The sequence below is a fragment of the Paramacrobiotus metropolitanus genome, unplaced genomic scaffold, assembly GCF_019649055.1.
Source record: "Paramacrobiotus metropolitanus isolate TYO unplaced genomic scaffold, Prichtersi_v1.0 Parri_scaffold0000004, whole genome shotgun sequence".
Lineage (NCBI taxonomy): Eukaryota > Metazoa > Tardigrada > Eutardigrada > Parachela > Macrobiotidae > Paramacrobiotus > Paramacrobiotus metropolitanus.
Window position 1 is genome coordinate 1,722,260 of NW_026570224.1, and position 20,975 is coordinate 1,743,234.

At 41.3% G+C, this 20,975-nt stretch overlaps 5 protein-coding genes and 1 long non-coding RNA gene across 6 annotated transcripts; 4 read left to right on the forward strand and 2 right to left on the reverse strand.

Moving 5' to 3' along the window:
* Nucleotides 1-591: 591 nt before the first annotated feature.
* Nucleotides 592-3,472, reverse strand: LOC129602175 (leucine-rich repeat transmembrane neuronal protein 3-like). Its single transcript, XM_055501146.1, has 3 exons — nt 2,345-3,472; nt 1,391-2,092; nt 592-1,247 (listed from the first exon to the last, which is right to left on the reverse strand). Exons 1-3 carry the CDS (start codon nt 3,161-3,163, stop codon nt 690-692), a joined length of 2,079 nt encoding a protein of 692 aa, XP_055357121.1. The 5' UTR covers nt 3,164-3,472; the 3' UTR covers nt 592-689.
* A 1,326-nt stretch (nt 3,473-4,798) lies between these two features.
* LOC129580640 (aldehyde dehydrogenase, mitochondrial-like) lies at nt 4,799-8,796 on the forward strand. Its single transcript, XM_055471255.1, has 9 exons — nt 4,799-5,058; nt 5,132-5,236; nt 5,667-5,807; nt 5,885-6,014; nt 6,867-7,057; nt 7,148-7,549; nt 7,620-7,784; nt 7,922-8,194; nt 8,513-8,796. Exons 1-9 carry the CDS (start codon nt 4,924-4,926, stop codon nt 8,543-8,545), a joined length of 1,575 nt encoding a protein of 524 aa, XP_055327230.1. The 5' UTR covers nt 4,799-4,923; the 3' UTR covers nt 8,546-8,796.
* A 553-nt stretch (nt 8,797-9,349) lies between these two features.
* LOC129580646 (uncharacterized) lies at nt 9,350-11,364 on the forward strand. Its single transcript, XR_008689373.1, has 4 exons — nt 9,350-9,610; nt 9,741-9,837; nt 10,723-10,794; nt 11,045-11,364. It is a non-coding gene; the product is annotated as an uncharacterized LOC129580646 (long non-coding RNA).
* Nucleotides 11,124-13,535, reverse strand: LOC129580642 (uncharacterized). Its single transcript, XM_055471257.1, has 5 exons — nt 13,329-13,535; nt 12,690-13,238; nt 12,312-12,410; nt 12,152-12,232; nt 11,124-12,096 (listed from the first exon to the last, which is right to left on the reverse strand). Exons 2-5 carry the CDS (start codon nt 13,227-13,229, stop codon nt 11,611-11,613), a joined length of 1,206 nt encoding a protein of 401 aa, XP_055327232.1. The 5' UTR covers nt 13,230-13,238; nt 13,329-13,535; the 3' UTR covers nt 11,124-11,610.
* A 145-nt stretch (nt 13,536-13,680) lies between these two features.
* LOC129580638 (uncharacterized) lies at nt 13,681-16,765 on the forward strand. The gene is made up of 2 exons (XM_055471252.1): nt 13,681-14,256; nt 14,467-16,765. The coding sequence occupies exons 1-2, from the start codon at nt 14,016-14,018 to the stop codon at nt 15,942-15,944; spliced, it is 1,719 nt and encodes a 572-aa protein (XP_055327227.1). The 5' UTR covers nt 13,681-14,015; the 3' UTR covers nt 15,945-16,765.
* A 170-nt stretch (nt 16,766-16,935) lies between these two features.
* Nucleotides 16,936-20,855, forward strand: LOC129580639 (dihydropyrimidinase-like). The gene is made up of 10 exons (XM_055471253.1): nt 16,936-17,316; nt 17,786-17,868; nt 17,935-18,045; nt 18,175-18,339; nt 18,591-18,733; nt 18,791-19,137; nt 19,430-19,655; nt 19,724-19,903; nt 20,115-20,204; nt 20,388-20,855. Exons 1-10 carry the CDS (start codon nt 17,180-17,182, stop codon nt 20,514-20,516), a joined length of 1,611 nt encoding a protein of 536 aa, XP_055327228.1. The 5' UTR covers nt 16,936-17,179; the 3' UTR covers nt 20,517-20,855.
* Nucleotides 20,856-20,975: the final 120 nt, after the last annotated feature.

A 20,975-nucleotide genomic window follows, 5' to 3' on the forward strand; every position in this document is an offset into this window, starting at 1 on the left:
AGATCCTGTTATAACAGAAGATTTCATCCAGAACCAGATCCTGTTAAAATAGGATCTAGTTCTGGATGAAATCTGCGAACCAATGCATGAGGAAGAGGAAAATTGTGGGAAGATGAGGAAAATTGTGGGAAGATTTTTGTTACCAAAGTTGTCGCGGATGATGGCAGAAAAAAGTTATAGCGATTTTGAACCAATCAGTTCTGCGTATTCGCCAAGCGATCCACTGGGTGCTCGAATCTGTATCCGTTTGTGCTCGCTGGGCGAGCGTTCGAAATCATGTCTTGGGACCGGGGTAGTGTATTTCATAAATCGTACAAAACGTCTGAAGGCAGGTCAAGCAAGCGGAAATGGTATCCCTACAAACAAATACTCGTACATACAATTATTTTAGCACATGGGCTTAATAACTTGTTGTTGTTAAGATCGACTTTTACTCGAAACAATAAATTGAACAGTAGATGGCCGTGCATTCAATTTCAGTGTACACTGTAAGCCGTAAGGATAACTCGTTGTCAGTGGAACGGAAATAAAAATAAAGCCAACCAAACTAATTTTGGGATTTACAGTATGCAAAGCAATCTAAAACGGCTGTGCGGTTCTAAAATTTATGCGACGTTGTGCATAATTGTTACAAATAACCAGTAAGCGCCCACCCAATCGCAAGATTTTTATATTAAGGATTAAACCAACTAGCCATAACCATAAACAATGGCACTGTGCAGCGTTTTCATAACCGCTAATGCCACAAAATACGAACAAGCTACTTTGGACGATTCCACCTGATGAATGGCCGAATTTGGATTCTGACTGGAGGCAGAAGGTGATAAACTACTGGAACCAGGATTGACCGGTGCCACACTTGTGTCACCTGGTCTAACGGTGGTTGTCGGGGTGCAGCCAGAAAAGATCCCGGCATCGTTTACGTATACATTATTTCCCGGCGTCATGGGGTTTTTGCACACTGGGCATTCGGCTTTACCGGTAGCATTGCAAACACGTTGATAACCACCGCTCAGTCCATTTTCGTTTCTTAGCCAGGAATTCAGTTTGCTTAAACTGCAGCTGCAGTTCCATGGATTGCTAGCCAAATTTAAGTTCAAAAGACTGAGAGCAGTCGTGGCAAAATAGTTAACAAAATCTTCAGGAAATGTGGCCAACAAATTGTTCGAGAGATCCAGCTTCACGATGCTCGGCTTTTTCAAACTGTTAGGTATGCTTGTCAATGAATTGTAGTGAAGCACAATTTCCTAAAATTACGACAAAGTTTTTTACAAAGCATCTGTAATATGCATATTAGTTTAAAGTATCCCAACTTGTAATGTAACTAAGGTGTACTTGCCGCTTGATCTAATTAAGTCACGTAATAAAACATAAACAACACTGAACGTACCTTAAGGTTATTAGCTTGTGCAAAGATAGCATCATCCAACTGGGAAAGCTTATTTCGCGAAAGGTCAATCTTTTCTAGACTGATTGTGGAATTAAGCGCCTCAAAGGGAAGGTTATTTAATTGCATACCGGACATTACCACTGTTCTCAAACGGCTTAGGCCTTGAAGAACTTTTGTTATATCTGGAACAGCATTATCGCTTAGATCAAGGAAATACAACGATGACGATAATGGCAGGAGAATTTCCGGCTCCAAAACGGTTAGGTTCATTCTCGCCAGTTTGAGCGATTCTATGCTGGCTCCCATGAAAACATCGCGAGGTGATACACGGTTCTGGTCAATTTGCGCGCCGGTAAAATCCAATTCTGTCAAGTTGAACTGTCGAAAAGCACCACTCGTAAGGTGGTCAATTTTGCTTCCGCGAAACTTTAATACTTTCACTTGTGGAACAATTTTGGAAAAGTCGTTGGATGAAATCTTTATGGACTTTGCCATTGAAAAATCCACTTCTCTCAGGCCGGAACAGTTTACCCAACTTCCGTAATCGATATTGGGAGCCAGGTCCAGCGCAGCATTGCGTATTAAGAAGTGTCGGACGGCCGAAAAGTTGCTGCAGAAGCTGGAGGGAAATTCGCTAACGGTATAAGACGGGCAGCTAATGCGCGGTTGATCTGATATCGTTTGCAAACTGACGTCAATTTCCTGCATCATAAACACAGTTAACGTCGTTTATAGTTTACTGTTATGGTCATCACGGCTCATACGGACATAAATTAAATGTATTGTACTATAGGCACAGTATGTACACTTATTCACAAGCTACCTGGACCATGCCGCCTGTGCTAAAAATAACTTATAAGGAATCAAAATCTCAGATTTACAGTACGAGTAAATCGTACTTTTATTAATTCGTATGTGACACAACAGTACAAAATTATTTTCACGGCTTTATACCTGCAGTAGAGGAACGTTCACATTTTTTGCCAGATCAATCAGCAGGTTTTTAAAATTCCCGAAACAATTTTGAGATATATTTAGCACTTTGAGGTTGGGACAGTCCAGTTTCATCGGAGGCGTCCATGCTGTTATGCCGGTGCCGACAAGGGAAAGCAGTTCCAGTCGCGGCAGACCCTGAAACCACGATTTGGTGCTGTCACCTGCGTCCGGCGGTGTGTGTAAATCCAAGTTGTTGTCCAGAATTAAGGTTTTTAAATTTGGTAGATATCCAACAAGAGCTGCATATACGTAATATTGTCCAGAATCTTCACCGTCATTAAATTTTCCGCTCAACACATCGCTGTTCACCCCGGCGTTTGTAAAATTAATCACAGATAGCGTAGATTTAATTTTATCAAACATGTATGTTGTAGTAGGTGAGTCCATCACGGTTTGTCGTGGACTTAGTTTAACATCCACGAAAGTAAGCTTTTCCACACTTTTTCTTTCGAACATATCGGGACGCAAAGCAACGGTATTATTTAAAATGTCTGCATTGCCCTTTATGTAAATTTCCTTTACATCGGATGTTAATTTCCGCAGCAAAGTGGAAGCGGTGCTGCTAAAAAGTTCACCAAGTAGTTGAGTGCCGTTTCCACACTTGAAGATTTTCCATTGCACGTTCCCTTCACAGCGGCACAAGTCAGTAACACTAGGTGATGGAGCTTGATCTGAACTCATACAGTCGGAAAGCAGCATCCCGTTAACGAAATAACTGGTTTTCAGCAGTGCAAGCACGGCAATGACAAAAAGCGCTGAGCACTTTTTAGTTTTCATTTTGGATGGTATGATCGACGTCGGATAACAATAAAAATCAAAATGCGAATAATAAACGAAGCCCGAAAATATTATACTAACATACGTACTATATGAAAATTTGCGTAGCGGCAAAACATGCACAAGCCCAGAACAAATTTCCAAATTACCAATAAGCTAGATCACTGACGTACATACATTACAACAATTGTGACAGGCGGTGTAGTTACTAAGATTTTAAATGCAAAACGAAGAACTTTTCAGGTGCGTGAGTGTAAGCTGAGCTACGAGTATATCTTTATGCCTTCAAGTGATGTCGCATAAATAAGCTGGAATATCCTTATCAGCTAAATGATTTGTTGTAGTGCTCAGCTTGGATGAAAGTAAATATGTTCGGACAAGTTTTAGTTGAAAACAATAAATTATTCCGTAATAATTTATTACCCTTATAGTTATACCATACCTAGTCAATGTGCAACCTTCCACACCCATCCATCGGTATTTACTTTTACTGGATAATAAACGTATGGAGATAAAACATACGAAATGTCTATAGATCGCTCTGGGTCATAAAAATTTGGATTCGCTTATTTTCTACATAAATTCGTTGAGTTAAGCGTAAAGCTAACACACACAAATGACACCGGCTACACATTTCCGCATGTAGAGTACATGTGACAAAATACCTTTGAAACTGTACATGTTTACGCTTTTTATGGTATTTACTTTTATTTCAGTTATGATCATTTTGGAATTGATTTAATTTTGCCGGTGCAAACGTACTCTGCCAGAGCGAGTGCGGTCATGCTGTGAATTACTGTGTTACGCAAAACACTTAAAATGAAATACGTTAGTATATCTATATATCTAGGAACGCATATAGTATAGATATAGATATAAACTGTTTCTTTCGGCTAATGTTTTAGAACCATATGCATTCGAGTGAATTTCAGTTACACACCAATATACATATAAGTGAAAGGTGCAAAACAGACATAATTGTTTCATTCGTAAACAATAAATGACGGCATAATAATGTTAACATTACATCACGTAATCCATTTTAGTGCCATGGAAAACAATAATGCAAAATAACAATACTCGTACAATTGATAGTTGTGGTGGAAGATTTCATAATCAGGCAAAAATACAAAGCTGCATTAGCAAATCCATTTGCGAATCTCGAAACCAAATTTTTATGACCCACCACGGTATAGGCATTATGCTTTAATTTGACTCCACACCTTTATGGTCCAGTAAAAGTACATATTATAAATATCGATCCCTACGGGTACCTTTAATTCTGATAATTACCTACAGATACTATGGACCTGTGGTTGCAACTGTACACTTCATTCGTTCTGTTCTCCCAGAGCACGGTGCTGCTTGTGCGCACGTTTCACATAATTTTGATAGGCTAGTGTTATTGGTGCACGATAATCAATATAGATATACCAAAATATGTTGAAAACAAACCGGAAAACAAAAGTACTCGTATTCTTTTTGTTTTCTTTTTTGTTGTACTATCTTGCAGTTGCCGATTTGTTGATATTTTACAACCGACAACACCCACTTAGTTGCGTCATTTTGGCATCCACCAATGACGGTCGGTGTGCACAGCTGGCAATCAGCTGGTTAGAATTGCCTACGCCATAATTTTTTCTTGCAGTCGTCCCGAAGACAGCACTCGATCGTGTCTGCGCGGTGTTTACCATTAATTGAGCTATTCAAGGTCGAGTACTGGAGAAGATATACAGTAGTTTTTCCCCTTATGCCAGAAAATGTTTGCCCGTAAATTAGCTACCCAGGTTTTACGACGCGCTCAGGGAGCTTCCCTGAACGTGTTGACGAGAAATACGGTAGCAACAGCAGCCGCTCCACAGCCTATCCAAGAGCCAGAGATCCATTTCAACAAGGTGGGCAGATTTTGTTTGACTCGTCAGACACATGGTTGTTATTCTCGTAATCTGAAACTTTTGTTTCCGGTAGATTTTCATCAATAACGAATGGCATAATGCTTCTTCGGGAAAGACCTTCGAAACCGTCAATCCATCGACGGGAGTCAAGATCACGGATATTGCCGCCGGGGATAAGGTTTGCTTTGAAATTTTGAAATCCTTAAGTGTCGCACGCACAGTAGTTTTCCTGAAACAACCCTCTATTGAAAGCATTGCTTTTTTAATAACAAGGTTAAATGCAGTATTCATGCTTTATTTTAAATAAATCTGAAAATAATCAACATGCGTTATACTTTTCATTCACTACATGGACACCAGCCCTTGTCAACTCAGTGGCTGAACTCACCTGTTTTGTGCGAGCTATTTTCTCAACTATTGTGTACGGGGTGTTTTCACAAAAATGTTGTACTATCAGCCATTGCATTTCCGTATATTATGCTTAGGTAAGATTTCCTTACGGAAACCGTCGAGCAGACTTTTGTGAGCCGTGAGCGACTTTCCGTTTTACCCATAGAATGTCTTTTTGTGGTAGCATTATACTCGTATGGTTTTATTCTAATTTCCAGCGCGACGTCGACAAGGCCGTGAAAGCAGCAAAGGATGCCTTTAAATTGGGCTCTCCCTGGAGACGCATTGATGCGTCTCAACGCGGTCTGCTCCTCAATCGCTTGGCGGATTTGATTGAACGTGATCGTAACTACCTTGCGGTAGGCGCACTACGAGTATTGCACCAGCACCTAAGATTGTACATGAGCAGTAATTCATCTGTTCTGTTGGTTTAAAGAGCCTCGAAACGCTGGATAACGGGAAAACCTATGCTAATTCCATGGCCGTCGATTTGGAGCTGACAATTCGATGCTATCGCTACTACGCTGGATGGGCAGATAAAAATCACGGAAAGACCATTCCTCTCGGTGAGAAAAATGCACTTTTTGGTCAGATGAATTTTCCAGCAGCTGCCCAGCGCTACCAGAAATACTGTACTGCAAGCTTATTTATCGTATTTGGTTAACAGTGACTTCGTAATTATTTTGTGCCAGAGCAGCTTGATAATTAATTTTGTTAGTCGGTCAGTAATTTTCAACGTGAAGTGGTAGTTTACTGGGGTTGGTGGTTCGAAATTAGCTTTATGACATTTGCATGCTACAGGCTTTCTCTGAAAATTTTTTGAGAATTGTGCATTATTTTGTGCATGCCTAGTGACAAAGCATGTCCCTGCCAATCATGGTAGAAAATAAAGCGATGCTGTTGGGAAAAATGCATTTTGTTGTCTCTATTCAAGTACGAATGACGCAGCAGTAACTGTAACTGCCTAGTAGTCCCTACCACCTGCTGGGTAATGTGAACGTGTTGATTAACTGCTTTTCTTACACACAGTTTGACTTGGGGGCTTCCTTTGTAAATAATTACCTGCTTTGCTTTGAAAGCGGAATTTTTTGGTACGTTCAGGTTTTGGATGAATCCATTTCTGTACCCGTTATCCTTAAACAATTCTGTTGTGCTACACGTGCGAAGTGTGCCGATGAATGTCTACTTTAAACGATACTGTACGGATGCAGTATGGTGGCTACAATCGGGTGCTGCAAATTAAAACCGGCACATGGATTACTGAAATTAGCAAGAAAAATTTTAAAACAACATTGTTTTGTTCATTGGTTAAATTAATTGATAGCTGATAGTTTGTTATCTTGTAGTGTGCAGGTTTGCTTGAACAGCTGGTCTGTGCATTGTGGTGGACAGTTTATACCTGTAATTGTGTTCTACAGACGGAAACTTCTTCTCATACACTCGCCACGAACCGGTTGGTGTTGTTGGACAGATCATTCCTTGGAATTTTCCTTTGCTTATGCAGGCCTGGAAGCTTGGGCCGGCACTGGCTATGGGTAACACGGTTGTGATGAAACCGGCCGAGCAGACTCCGCTGACTGCACTTTATGTGGCTCAGCTGATTGCTGAGGTGCGGTTAATACTAACCGAACAATGCAAACGATATCGATTGCGAATGTGGTATGCAAAGCAGAGACACATTAAGAACATTTTTGCTTAGGCCGGATTCCCAGCCGGTGTTGTCAACATCGTCCCTGGGCTGGGGGAAAGCGCAGGAGCTGCAGTATCATCCCACCCTGAACTGGACAAAGTGGCTTTTACCGGCAGCACGGAAGTCGGTCGTAAAGTCATGGTAGCAGCCGCCGAGAGCAACTTGAAACGTGTGACATTGGAATTGGGTGGCAAGAGTCCCACCATCGTGTTTGCCGATTCGGATTTGGACAACGCACTGGCCCAGACTCACGAAGGGCTTTTCTTTAATCATGGACAGTGCTGCTGCGCTGGATCTCGAACATTTGTCGAGGGAAAGATCTATGATCAGTTTGTTGAACGCGCCGCGGATTTAGCTAAGAAGCGAGTAGTCGGTAATCCCTTCGATGCACAAACAGCCCAAGGCCCCCAGGTATATTACACCTTTTTCTCGCGTTGGTCAGTTTTGGGGTTTCGCGTATTTACAAATCGCTCATGATTAGATTGACCAAGAGCAGTTTGACAAAATTCTTGGCCTGATCGAGAGCGGGAAAAAAGAAGGCGCAAAATTAATTGCGGGAGGCAAACGCCATGGTGACCGAGGTTATTTCATCGCCCCGACTGTTTTTTCCGATGTCAAGGATAACATGCGCATCGCTGTCGAAGAGGTGCGGTAATAACAAGTGATATTTTAGCTTTTTTTGTTTCTACTAAAGAAGTGGGTTTTTTTCTTATACGCAGTTTTCGATGCTGTGAAAATATCAATGACTTGCGTGTTTAAGAAAAAATTTTTGGTTCTTGATAGATTTTCGGCCCAGTCCAGCAACTTTTGCGTTTCGATAACATGGACGAACTGGTCGAACGCGCCAACAACACCATCTACGGTTTAGCTGCCAGCGTTATGACCAAGGATCTGGATAAGGCACTTTATTTGTCATCTGCTCTGCGCGCTGGTACTGTCTGGATCAACTGCCACAACGCCTTGGGGTCCCAGGCTCCTTTTGGTGGCTTTAAGCAGTCGGGCATCGGTCGCGAGCTAGGCGAATACGCTCTTGAAGCATATTCTGAAGTGAAAACGGTAAGTTGCAGTAAAGTCTACGGGCACCTTTTGCTTTGCTTTGTTGCACTGGTCATTCAGGTTATGAAGCTGCAGTTTGTTTGAACTTATTAATCCTGGTTTACTGCGCATGTGGAAGGCTATCAGTGGCTTACAGTACTTTACAGTTTACATCGACTATGGATACATATAAATAGAGCATACTATCATAGTCATTTGAAATTTAATTTAACATATATATTTGGACTTGTTTAATGTAGTGTTTATTTAATAGCAGGCTTTCTGCTGTAAGTGTGCACAACTCTCCTCATCATCTGTATTGTTTGTTGTTTATTTTAGGTCACTATCGCTGTGCCGAAAAAGAACTCTTAGAAGTTTAAAAGTCTCCTTGGAAGTCTTTGCTTTTCCAGTTCTTAGAATTGACACCTAAAAAATACGTTCAGTTTCTCTAAGGTCGTCGGTGATGGCTCACAATAGTATTTGATTTCGTCGTAAAAATTATTTTTGAAGTATTACTTAACGTTGCTTTCCCGTTATGATTACTTGTATAATCTTTGAATAATTTCTGGAAATGCCATTTTGTGAGGTTTTTCGCATGAACTGAATAAAACACCGAAAGTGTGCGAATTGAATTTTACGGTCGAAATTTGTAAAGTCAGCGGCTTAGCAATGCGATGAGGACTACGCCGTTGTAGAGTGTGGGTGATTGTGTGAAGAGGCCGGAAGTTGGGTGTTTGTATTGTTAGACTAAAGATCGCAATCCAGCTGTGAGTCAAACTCGTATTGCTTTAAAAAAGATCTTTGTCACGATGGCTTCGTGCATTTCCGCACTTATGTTGGAATATAAAGTACCCCTGCAACGATCCGGTTTGTGAGGGGCGTTGTGTATGTTCATCTCATTATCATATGCGAGCAAGTTTTTCGCAGCAGTTTAGCCGGCGGCACCGCGCGAATTTGCTTGCAATATATATTCCGCTGGTAAAACTCACGCTCACCGAGTAAGTTGCTAACATGGTCCAAAAATAAACTTGTTGGACCATCACAGACTCGTTGCAACAAGCACTGATCTGAGACGATTTTACAATACGATCTAGAAAAAACATGCAACTACTATACAGATGGTACAAAGTATTCGGTCGACAAACATAATTTCAAAGTGGCTCACCCACCCTTTTATGCCGAAGCGGCCAATGATGAGATTGTAAGGCTGCTGACATGCCCAAATTACTCGGCTGCATAATCTTTGGAGCGGTATAGGAGCGATATTAATCAGCCGTAAGACTGCCTATTTGTCAATGGAAATTATTTTTCTTTGGCCGTAACGGAAATTTTGAGGTGCAAAGGTGTGCTACATTACACTTCTATCGCCGTAATTTAAAGCCGTAGGTGGGCTACTTCGAGCGCAAAATACTTTTCCGCTTTCGACTAATTCGTGCGGTAAGGTAGTTCATATAGACATATACACGATTTATTTTACAAATTGCTATTGGAAGACAGACAAATCCTCATACCGTATCCACCGTTAATTTTGTTTAGTTAACGGTTTATTTTTATGTCTCTTTCACAGTGAGCGCCTCAGGAAACACTATTATTTGGCCACCCGAAAATGACTCTCCAAGAGATTTGTGAAGTTATTATAGCCTTTTTCCTACCACCATTAGCAGGTAAGTCGGTTCGAGGTCACATTAAAGTCGTTCCATCACTACGAATAGTACATATGCAGGTTAAAATCAGTCAGAAGAGCGGATGTAAAAATTTCGTCTTATAATAGTAGTAAAAATGGTAGTAAATTAAAAAAGCACGGATTACTTGGTGTATACGGACTGAAGGACTTAATTTTATGAATTTCAGTAATGCGTTTAACGACGGTAATGGCAGTGATATTTGCAGGCTTGCAGCTAACTACGAGTAGGTACAGATACCTATCAAATATCAATACTGTATTTATGAAACATTTTTAAAAATTGAGTTCTTTTATAACTGTTTTAGTCCGATTGCTAACAGATTGTAAAAAAAACAAAACAGATTCTGGTGCCAAAAGATACGTACATGCATGCAAGTGCGCTGTACTGTATAATACACGCTTACATAGAGTAGCTGTTATTTAACAAGGTATGGTACAAGTAAATAGTACTATTGTAAATAAAAATACATGTAATTAATGCTATGAGTGTATTGTGCACAGTCGCTTCTCATGTTAATTGGGACAAATTCTTTATCTGATTATATATACTGAGTGGCGCTCGTTGATGTGCATATTGAAAAATAAATCATTTTTAATACATGTATAGAAGTATTGTACAGACAGTAGCTCCGCTAGCAATATTTTTATGCAAAATAGTGGAGCAATTACCGGTACTTCCTGTTTTTTACAATTAAAAATTTACGAGTATTGTCATACCTACCTGTACTACAATATTACTAGCAAGTAAACATTTACCACCTAATTTAAACCCATTTGGAATTTTTGAAAAATTTTATGTTTATTATTCATGGTGAAACGAGATTTGCCACTTTAAATGAATACCGACGGTACGCATTTTATTTAGTGGCCTTGCACAAAGGAATTGGCAAGGATTTTTGGATCAACTTGTTACTGACGTGCCTGATTTGGATTCCCGGTGAGCTGCACATTGTCACCAAAGATAACAGTTTATACATACCGTAACATACGTATTTAAGACGAATAAAACCGTACTGAAGAATAAAAAATTTAATCGAAGTAATCGGCACATTTTTAAGATCTTGCAATATCGAAAATAAAGTAGTCGGAAGTGTATTTCAATGCACTTCTGAATCGGCGCAGTAAAGACTTGCCTGAATAAAATTACGTAAAAGAAGTACTAATTAATTTTGTTTTGTAAATATTAGGGATCATCCATGCGCTGTACGTAATCTGCGCGTCATAAATCGACTCCACTTGGCGATGGGATACCACGGCGCCGAGCGAGGCTCACACTGCCGATGGATGAACAATTCCTACCTTTTATCCAAACTATTTTTAAGGCTATATTACTGACTTCCGTAGTCTCTTCAACTAACAATAAGTGCGGTTCGATATGCTTCCCGTACGACTAATCTTAAAGATCAGTGCGCGGCATTTTTATAACAGTTCATGGCTTTTCAGATTCAGATTCAATCTAACAATTTTGAAAATCGATTCGAACAAGTAGATGAAACACCAGAACAATGCTGACCGCGATTTGCAATAAAAAACATACCATAAATGCATAGTTCTACTAGAGCGAATCTTGAAGCGAAGCTTGAATATCAAAAATATAAAACAGTACACAATCACATATGCAGTCAGCTTCATTAAAACCGAGATTCTTTCTCTACCGAGAGCAATCTCTACCAACACATTTCAATTACCTATCCGTAGGCGCCTCCTAGTCCTCAAGCAACGACACCGAGATCAATCATCATGATCACCATCGTCAGCAGTCAGACAAATCGTCGTTTCTTTCTGGATTTTCTCCATAACCGATATCATGGTCTCCATTAGAGTTTCTTCCATGACCAATTAATACTTCCGGCGGCAACCGCAGCGGATTTAATTCCTCTGTACAGGCAATTTTATGCGCTAAGTTTCCGCAACTTTGAGGAGGGACTGCCGGTGCAAAAGGCGCCACATCATCACTGGCCTTTCTACTCGGCTTATATACGTGCTGCACATGAGCCTGGAGGACTTTAACGAGATCGGTGTTGTCCTTCACTATCTGGGCGGCCACTTGATCACAGTTCCTGACGAAATGCATCAGAAATCCGAGATCATATCCATTGCATAGAGTGCGTAGAGAATCAACCGTGGAAGACGGATCGAAAGCACACGCCATGACGCGATAGATGCGCTCAAAATCGATGGTGTGGTCATCCACCGGCTCTCCGCTGACGTCCGGAGTTTCAGAGATTTCCAATATGGCCTAGACATATATAAGCCCACTAAAAATTCTGAACAAAAACTTAGAGTATTGTTACCTGTTTAATATCTGGGAAAATTTTTTCAGATTCCGCTGACTCCTTTTTGCTGCACGCTCGTATGACAGCCTCTCTGCAGTTCTGTAACAATCGGTGTGTTGGCCGTTGGGTTACATATTGTTGAAGCATCTCCAAACATTAATAATCTGAAAACACATACCACAGCATCCATTGCCGAAACACCGAATCCCAGATCAAACTCCGAAGACAGTGCAATTTTACGGGAATTTTGCCGCAAAAGGCGCAAAAACTCCGAAATCTAGAAGCACGCAATAAATACCATGCAATAAATTAATGAGTACCACTAATACCAGCAATGATTCTCATTTCAGTTTTTTTCGAATTCACAACACGACAAAACAACGTGCAGTTACGTCACACGCTACTGTGGTACGCACTTAAAATAAATTTTAAAATTTAATATTATTCAAAATAAGTAATAAAATATATCAGCGTAGGACCACAAGTAAGTGCATACCAGAAAGCAACCAATTGATTACTAATTAAACTAAGCAATAGCAAAATCCAAATTACTTACATCTTGAACAGATCTTGATGGCAGATAATTCTCGTAAATTGCCTGTGGACTGGCATCCAGGCCGAGCTCCTGCAAAGCTTTGATCAAAGCACCTTTCTCCTCCTCTTTGAAGAAACTCAACCAGGCGAAACTCTTTCCATAGTCAAATTTTATGTTTTTTCGCTTTGTCAGACGCTGATACGCAAAGTTGTACATTGCACCCGATTCTTTGTCGACGGTTTCCCGTTGATTCTGTTTAAGCGTCTTCGGTCGGCCACGAATACTTGCAGGTTTCTTTGCTTTTCTGTTACGCTTTGAAAGCTTATGTGATGATTCTTGACTGCCCTCGTGGCGAGGCAGTTCGGAAGCGTCATCAATTTCGTCTTCCAGGTTATTTTGTCCATCAGCAATTGATACCTCGCCGCTCAGCTGCTGTACAGTTTTCTTTTGTTTCCGGCGACGCTTTGGTTTAGTTGTTGAGGAGCCTAAATTTCCACTTGGTCCAGGTCCGAGAGAGCCATCCGAAGGAGCTCCATCAAGATTTTCCAGTAATTCGTCCATTGCAGACGCCTGAGACAATATGAGACATACTGGTACACTCAAACTAATGAATTATTAATGAGTAACGATTTGTGTCAACCACCCGATTATTGTACTCACTGGTGCAAGGAATCAGTAGCAACCAGTTCTTCTCTGTCTTTGCTCTTCTTGGGCTTCCCGAACGCGTGAGTCACATTGACGAATTCCGAATAAGCAGAACTCCAACCCTTGCAATAACCCTAACTGTAATAGACAAAAAACTCATCGTTAAAAAAGCCCTAAAAATTGAAAACTGCCAGAAGTCGAAAAAACTCAAAAAACCCATAATTTTTTTTACCAGCTTTTAAAAAGTAAGAAGAAAGTGCGTGAATGCCAGACGCCTAGAGCGGCGACTGCGTGATCAGTATCAGGAAGCGGTGTTCATCGCATAAGGAAGTTTCCGAGTCAAATCTGCCCATTGCGAGTTGCAGACTTGCAGGCGAGATCTGCATTCTGGTCTCTCAGTCTCAGTTGAAACGATCTTCTTTTTTTTCGACTTTTTACGTGTGCGTGAGCCCGAAGCGTTATTTAGCGGTTTCATTTTCCGTTCTTTAGTTATCTGTTCATTTACTTGGAAGAAAGCCAACGAGGACCTTTTCTGGCAAACTGTTTCTTGGTGGTTGGGCGCTTCTGGTCAGCGTTTGTAATGTTGAACTCAGTAAACTGTATCCAATACGGAATTTGAGCCTACTGACTACTGCTGGTAGCCCGTAGCCATCAGAAACCGCCACCCACGAAACCAAAACCGAAGTGAACAAAAACAACAACATGGCCAATGCAGCAGGCAAGGCTGGTCGACAGCTGGAGGGCGAGAGTGACACAAGTGCGAAGAAACGCCGTTATGGCAGTATTCTGGTCGCTGCGACGCCGGACATCACGGCCAGTTCCACAGACGGAAGTGATGAGGGTGAAGTGTTGTTTTCCAGCGAGCGCGAGTGGAGAAGTTTCGCTACGGAGTATAACTGCCTTGTACGACTGGCAAATGTGGCGCTCCATGCCAAAAGCAAAGGTGCGGTTTTAATTTTTTTTGACTGAATTACTAATACCATGGTCTATGTATACTGATGTACCTACGCTGCTAATACGGAGCTTTTTTGTCTGTTTGTCACAAATACCATAATTTGTGATTAATTTGGTTTCCGGAATCTGCTGTTTTAAACTCTGGTGTAAGCTGTTCGTTGCGGGTGGTAGTTTTGACTCATATAGTTTTTTTATGTAGACGAGCCCATCATAGTCCACTTAAAGGAAAATCAGGAAGACAATGAATGGATGATCGTTATCGAAAATACCAAAGAATTTCCAATCGGATTAAAAATCAGTGCGTTCTCGGTCCATGACTTTAAGTACGTTGAGAAGCCACTGTTGATCATCACACCGACCGCCGAATTCTTCCAGCGTATCCTGGACAGTGCTCGCGCCATCGCTGGTCGCATTGGAAACAATGGCGACGCTTCGGCCCGCTGCATTCTCATTAGTTTCGATAAACGCTCATCTTCGAACTTCTTTGTAAGGTTTAAACGAAGAGTTAAAGAAGGGCGCATTCATGCTGAGAAGTTGCCTGAAGAGGACGAAAAGAAATACTTGGAGCAGGCCGGTGGCGCTGACGTCAGACTGGCCGCGTCTTTGTCGCAGTCGAAAGGTGCCCAATCTTCTATAGGCATGTCGAATTCAGAGCAGTTGGCACCGTCTTGCCCGAATCCATTCCACATCCTCGTTGATCTGCTTGGAGTAGCGGCATTTCTGGGAAAAGACGCGATGTTCTGTTTCGTGCCGTCCAAGAGAGTTCTGAAAATCTGTCCCAGTCGGTACGCTCGTCCCAAGAGTTGTATGACGGTTGACGTTGGAAAATTTGAATATTATCAGTATGACCACAGCACCGGCGCTTTGCGCATTGCCTTCAATGACATCAGCGCTGCTGCAGATATCGCTCAGGAATTGATTAAATTGTCTGATGCAAAAAATCTTATGGAGCCTGGTTCTAACAAATTGCTTTGCGGATCGGCTTTGCGTGCAATTCTGAACGAGAGTGTCAATCCTGTTTGGCTGCACGAGGTTTTAGCGGGGATAGGTATTCCTCGTGATGAACTGCCGAAGGATAGTTTGGCCAAATCCCTTTTTCCGCATATTAAAGGCATAGGACTTCCTCGTGCTCATCATGTTAATGGAACGTCAGTGAAAGGTCCATTGGATAATATTGTACCCTTGGATAACTTTCTCCCGCCCGAAAAATCGCATTTGAATCCTATTTCTGTCCTCACTGGCCAAAATAAACCCAAGACCAGTTGGCCTGCAATGGTTTCTGCGCCAAAGGATTTTCGGCAATCAAATGGATTACTACCGCCGTCAAACAAAGGTTCTCGCATGTTCGAAGCGTCTCAACATCAGACACTGCGTAAAGATACATCCACTGATGCACGAAACCATCGAAGTCTAAGTCGTCGGATTATACCTTCCGTTGTTTCGGCGGCAGACTATGTTCGTTCGTCGTCTGAGGAGGAAGGAAGAAATAGCTTACAGTCCGTTGGCAATAATGTGGCAGTAGGGCTGATGAAGCCGGGTGAATTCTCTTCGGCACCTATTATGGTTATGACCCAGTCGTCTGATTCAACGCAACGGTGCCCCGTTCCACTGGACATTAGCCTCGATACGCTTGGCGTGGCAGGGTTTCTGGGCAAGTCTGCTATGATTTCAGTCTAGCGAGAGAGGAGAGCTATTAAAATTTGTCCTAGCCCCGATAGGCGTCCAGAAGGTTGTGTTTATGTGGACGCTTGCGCTTTTGAATTTTACCATTATGATCACCGCTCCGGCGCTTTGCACTTGGCTTTCAGAGACAACCGAGCCGCGGAAATAGCAAAAAAACTTACTGAATTATCCGACGAAAAAGATGCTTTGGTTGGGGACCGAAGAATGAGTAAATTTCATGGATCGGCTTTGCGGGCGATTGTAAACGATGATGAGCGTGCAGCTGGTTGGATCGAAGCCGCTTTGATGGGGATAAGCGTTCGTCGTGGTGACCTCCCTACATGCGACCTGGCTAGCGCTTTGTTTCCCGGTTTTAAAGGTTTCGCATCTCCACTTGGACAGACCGTATGTCTTAAATTATCTTATTATAGTATTATTGTTTGAATTTCGCTAAATCGATTAAGTAATTGCTTAGAACGGCCAGAGAAATGTTGTTATAAGCGATTTTCCGGGTAAGAGATATTTTTAGAAAACGAAAAGTTTTTTCAGTTTTTCACATAGCTTCTACGGTAGAACCGCCCTAATGCCGGTCGTTTTAAAGTGTATCTTTCCATGTTTTTCTTCAGTGTGTGAATACGATGTCGTTTGGTTATAATTCGTAACAGCAGAAGCTACAAGGAGAATTAAAGTGATTAAAGATTTGCATTAAAAATTAAACAACCCATTATATACAGTACTTTTCATAAGTTTTCTGCGTACACAATCTGTATTTTCATTTGTACGTTAACATCTCTCTCTCTGATTTGAGTACAGACTGTACAGTATACTGCGTACGATTAATAGTACGATTTTGATTTGCGTTGATAACCTTTTTTTATCTTTAGATGCAGATTGTGATTATCACGTTAGTACACCGCCAACTTTATTATCTAAAGTTCTGAACAGTCCTTCCAATTCAACCTAATGCTCTGTGTTCACTCTCATAGCTCAGCGGCAGTGCATGGCGTCTTGAGCTTACAATTGTTAAAACACTTGTGTTAGTTCCATCCGCTGATTACCTCACAGCTCACTTGCTTTGATACGAGTATGAAGTTTTGGTCCCGCTTCTAAGTTTTCTGTTAAAAACATTTTTTCATTTTGAAACCGTCGTAGGCAGAGTAGTTAAGGATAATTTGCAGATTGCTACATCTGGTTCCATACCAGCGCCTGGGAAAGTAAACGGTGCACTGGTGTGTCCTGACGTGTTTATAATGGATTCTGCTGGCACCCGCTCGGTCATTAATGGCCGTAAAAACCCTACCAAACGAATTTTGATAAAGAATGGAAAGGTGGTGAACGATGATTTGGAATTTTTCGCGGATATATTGGTTGAAGATGGAATAATAAGGTAAAGGCATGTACCGTGCGGGAAAGCTGGATGTGCACGTCCTTGGGTAAATTAAGACTGGTATTAGGTAAACATGCATTGTAAAGTCTACGAAAATCTTGGTGTTTGTCATATCAATAATAATTATGATTTGAGTACTGTATCATGGTTATCATGATACCTTCTGGCTTCTAGCATGGTACATTACCATTACTATCATGTTCTTATCGTTCATAAATCATCGTATAAGTACAGAAATAGTCAGCGACTAATTATGGAACGTTACCAGCAGTTGTAATTTCTCACGTAATTTACCGGTACAACAGTACTGAACCCAGGTAAAGGTTACAGTCAAAATTTTATTTCACAGTTAGATTAAGTTATTAGATTAAGTTGTTTCTCTTCCTGTGAACTGCAAGAAAATACTTAAGTGATAGTGTGAATAATTTAATAAAAACATGGAGTTTGCTAGCAGAATTTGATTTTACAGTGCAGTGGGACCACAACTCGAACTACCGGCAAATACGACAAATACTGAAGTGATCAATGCAGAAGGGAAACTTGTAATCCCAGGTGAGCTTCCTGAAAATGTGGAATTTACAATATACAATGTAACGTCAAACATTTTATTTGGTTCAGGGGGCGTTGATCCACATGTCCATTTCCAGCTCCCGTTTATGGGCACATGTAGCATTGACGACTTTTATTCCGGAACAGTAGCTGCGGTAGCGGGAGGAACTACCACAATCAGTAAGAAAAACTTTGCTTTACGAAGTAGCATGTTTGTCGCCTAATACTCTAAACAGGCCGGGCGGACACTGAAATGTACTTCCATATTATACATAAAGACTGAAAATCTCACCGTCTCGTTTTATGCAGTTGATTTCGCCATTCCGACCAAAGGTCAGTCGCTACTGGACGCCTACAAACAATGGCGACAGTGGGCTGACGAAAAAGTGGTTTGTGATTATTCATTGCATGTTGCTGTTACTTGGTGGAAGGAAGCTCTGAAGGATGAAATGAAACTTTTAACGGAAGTCCATGGTATATAATTTTCTAATTAAAATTAATTAGGACGATAAAAGTACAAGTGCACATAGTATATATTTCGCGGTGAATATATTTAAATATATTTAGTATAAGTAAATATAGTGAATATGTTTAGTATATATTTAGCGGTGCACATAGTATATATTTGAAGTATATATTTAGCGGTAATCGTCGTTTTATTTTTGTTCTGTGAAAAGGCAAAATTTCGCAGACATGGTCCGAGTAAGGAAATGTTTAATTTTCAGGAGTCAACTCATTTAAGATGTTCATGGCATATAAAGATGTTTTCCAACTGGATGATGCAGATATGATTCATGTTTTCGACTGCTGCAAGAATATCGGCGCCATTGCCCAAGTCCATGCGGAAAACGGCGATATGGTGGCAGAAGTAATTGACTTCTTTTATTCAAACAGTGACAGCAGGCAAGAATTTTTCGTTCTTTAGAATGTCAGGCGTTTGTTAGCGGCTGGTATTTGTGGACCGGAAGGTCATGAACAATCTCGACCGGAAGAAGTGGAGGCAGAAGCCACAAACCGTGCTATCATGATCGCCAATCAAACGAACTGTCCGCTGTATGTGGTGCATGTGATGAGCAAGAGCGCGGCCATGTCCGTGGCCGATGCTAGACGTAAAGGCTGCGTAGTGTTCGGTGAACCAATTGCGGCAGGTTTGGCAACCGATGGACGGAATTATTACCATACTTGCTGGCGGCACGCGGCGGCTCATGTTCTGTCGCCACCGTTGCGTCCAGATCCTTCTACACCGGAATTCCTCATGAATCTGTTAGCCAAGTTAGTGCAGTATCTAATTATAAAAGTTCTGCCTAGTCGCAATGATTTGACCAAGGACTCATAAAGATTTCCATTCTGCTCCTAAAAAAGTTGTATTCCTTTCGGCGACTGAAAGATTCTCTGATCCCACTTTCATGTACAAAACAAACTCTTGCCGGCGTTTACAGCAATGCCGGGAGTTCTTCAATACCATCCATAAGGGCATACGACATTTTGCATAATTTACGTGCATAAATTTTTTAAATTGTGATAGATAGCGCTGTGACGCGATACCTATTTATGTCGTTTCCAGTGGCGATCTGCAGACTACCGGAACCGATCACTGTACATTTTCATCCGAGCAGAAAGCAATGGGAAAGAACGACTTCAGCAAGATCCCCAATGGAGTGAATGGAGTAGAAGAGCGCATGTCCTTGCTATGGGAGAAAGGAGTCCGAACGGGAAAATTGGATCACTGCAAATTCGTTGCCGTAACAAGTACCAATGCGGCCAAGATTTTCAACATATATCCACAAAAAGTAATTTAGGCTTTGCCTTTTTAGGCTTCGTTTGTAATACTACATGTTTCAAAACTAAGTGTGCACAGGGCCGTATTCAAGTTGGATCCGATGCTGATTTGGTTGTGTGGGATCCGGACGGATCAAAAACCATTTCGACTAAAACACATCATGCTGCGGTGGATTTCAATATTTTCGATGGAATGCACGTTCACGGTGTGCCGCGGGACGTTATTACCGGTGGCCGGATTGTTGTTCGGGATGGTCAGGTATACATCTTTGCGTGTTGTCAACTTGTCACGGTTGTTTATACAAGTACAGGTTAACACAGGTTAATAGGCTATCTGTAACCGTGATGAAATTGTTGAACTGTCAGTTTGAGTTTACTGTATAGGTTGCGTTTTCCGATCAGTTAGCTGATAAACAAATCAAAAAACTTTAAGCTGTAAGAGTTTGTTTTAAAACTCTTTCGCGTTTCAGCTGCTGCCACTTCAAAAGGGCACCGGAAAATTTGTACCGACGCTTCCGTATTCTCCGTACGTTTACAGCAGAATTCACCAACGTGATAAGGTGAAAAGATATTATTCTGTTATTTTGGCCAGTAGTTCTGCCTAGCGGAAAGTACTATACTTGTGTGTTTCCCTTGTATTGTCGCTCCGAAATGGTACCTTCATGAGTTGTACGGACATACTCGTATTAGCGTATTGGGCGCGCAGGTGTAACATGCAAATTTCTGTGTTCTCTTTTTTGCAGATTCCGAAATGGGTCAAAGTCGACCGCGATTCGGATCCGACTTCCAGAGTTCGTCACTTATCGGGTGGATCAAAAGCGGAAGGCCACAAACCGCTTCTTCGGGGGCTGTCTGACTATGTTGATGGTTGATATGTCAGACTTGTACGTTCCCAGACTTTGAGCGACTCATTTCTGCCAGATTAGTAGTATAATAGTACCTAATGCATTTCGTAGTTTATGATACTTAGTTTTTACATTCTTTTTTTCTTCCGCTACATTCGTACAAGCTATTACTGGGAGCCTCTTCCGTTTTCATAAAGTTGAATTAATTTCCCTTTTTAGTTGTAGTTTATGATTTTCTGTGTACCACATCTGGTGCGGCGTGATGTGCTTAATAATTGAGATTTTTAAAATTGTATAGCTTCATCTTTTGTCCAAGTTTGGGCTGCTTTATTGGTTCATTAAATTTGCAGTATACCCTTCTGTGAACTTTCTGAATCGACGACAATAATAACTAGAGTAGAGTATTATGAGCCATTTTACATGTGCCAAGTAGTAAATTCTAAAATGACAAATGAAGTAAGCACGAAGACAAGACATTGCAGCAGA

Excerpts from the sequence above, each read along its gene's own strand:
- LOC129602175 (XM_055501146.1), bottom strand. The coding sequence starts at position 3,163 with ATGAAAACTAAAAAGTGCTCAGCGCTTTTTGTCATTGCCGTGCTTGCA. Across the intron at positions 2,093-2,344 it reads TGAACGTTCCTCTACTGCAG|GAAATTGACGTCAGTTTGCA; the intron begins GTATAAAGCCGT and ends TTTATGATGCAG. Across the intron at positions 1,248-1,390 it reads CACAAGCTAATAACCTTAAG|GAAATTGTGCTTCACTACAA; the intron begins GTACGTTCAGTG and ends TCGTAATTTTAG.
- LOC129580640 (XM_055471255.1), top strand. The coding sequence starts at position 4,924 with ATGTTTGCCCGTAAATTAGCTACCCAGGTTTTACGACGCGCTCAGGGA. Across the intron at positions 5,237-5,666 it reads ATATTGCCGCCGGGGATAAG|CGCGACGTCGACAAGGCCGT; the intron begins GTTTGCTTTGAA and ends TCTAATTTCCAG. Across the intron at positions 5,808-5,884 it reads GTGATCGTAACTACCTTGCG|AGCCTCGAAACGCTGGATAA; the intron begins GTAGGCGCACTA and ends GTTGGTTTAAAG.
- LOC129580642 (XM_055471257.1), bottom strand. The coding sequence starts at position 13,229 with ATGGACGAATTACTGGAAAATCTTGATGGAGCTCCTTCGGATGGCTCT. Across the intron at positions 12,411-12,689 it reads CATCAAGATCTGTTCAAGAT|ATTTCGGAGTTTTTGCGCCT; the intron begins GTAAGTAATTTG and ends GCGTGCTTCTAG. Across the intron at positions 12,097-12,151 it reads TTTTCCCAGATATTAAACAG|GCCATATTGGAAATCTCTGA; the intron begins GTAACAATACTC and ends ATATATGTCTAG.
- LOC129580638 (XM_055471252.1), top strand. The coding sequence starts at position 14,016 with ATGGCCAATGCAGCAGGCAAGGCTGGTCGACAGCTGGAGGGCGAGAGT. Across the intron at positions 14,257-14,466 it reads GCTCCATGCCAAAAGCAAAG|ACGAGCCCATCATAGTCCAC; the intron begins GTGCGGTTTTAA and ends TTTTTTATGTAG.
- LOC129580639 (XM_055471253.1), top strand. The coding sequence starts at position 17,180 with ATGGATTCTGCTGGCACCCGCTCGGTCATTAATGGCCGTAAAAACCCT. Across the intron at positions 17,317-17,785 it reads GTTGAAGATGGAATAATAAG|TGCAGTGGGACCACAACTCG; the intron begins GTAAAGGCATGT and ends TTGATTTTACAG. Across the intron at positions 19,138-19,429 it reads CTCATGAATCTGTTAGCCAA|TGGCGATCTGCAGACTACCG; the intron begins GTTAGTGCAGTA and ends TGTCGTTTCCAG.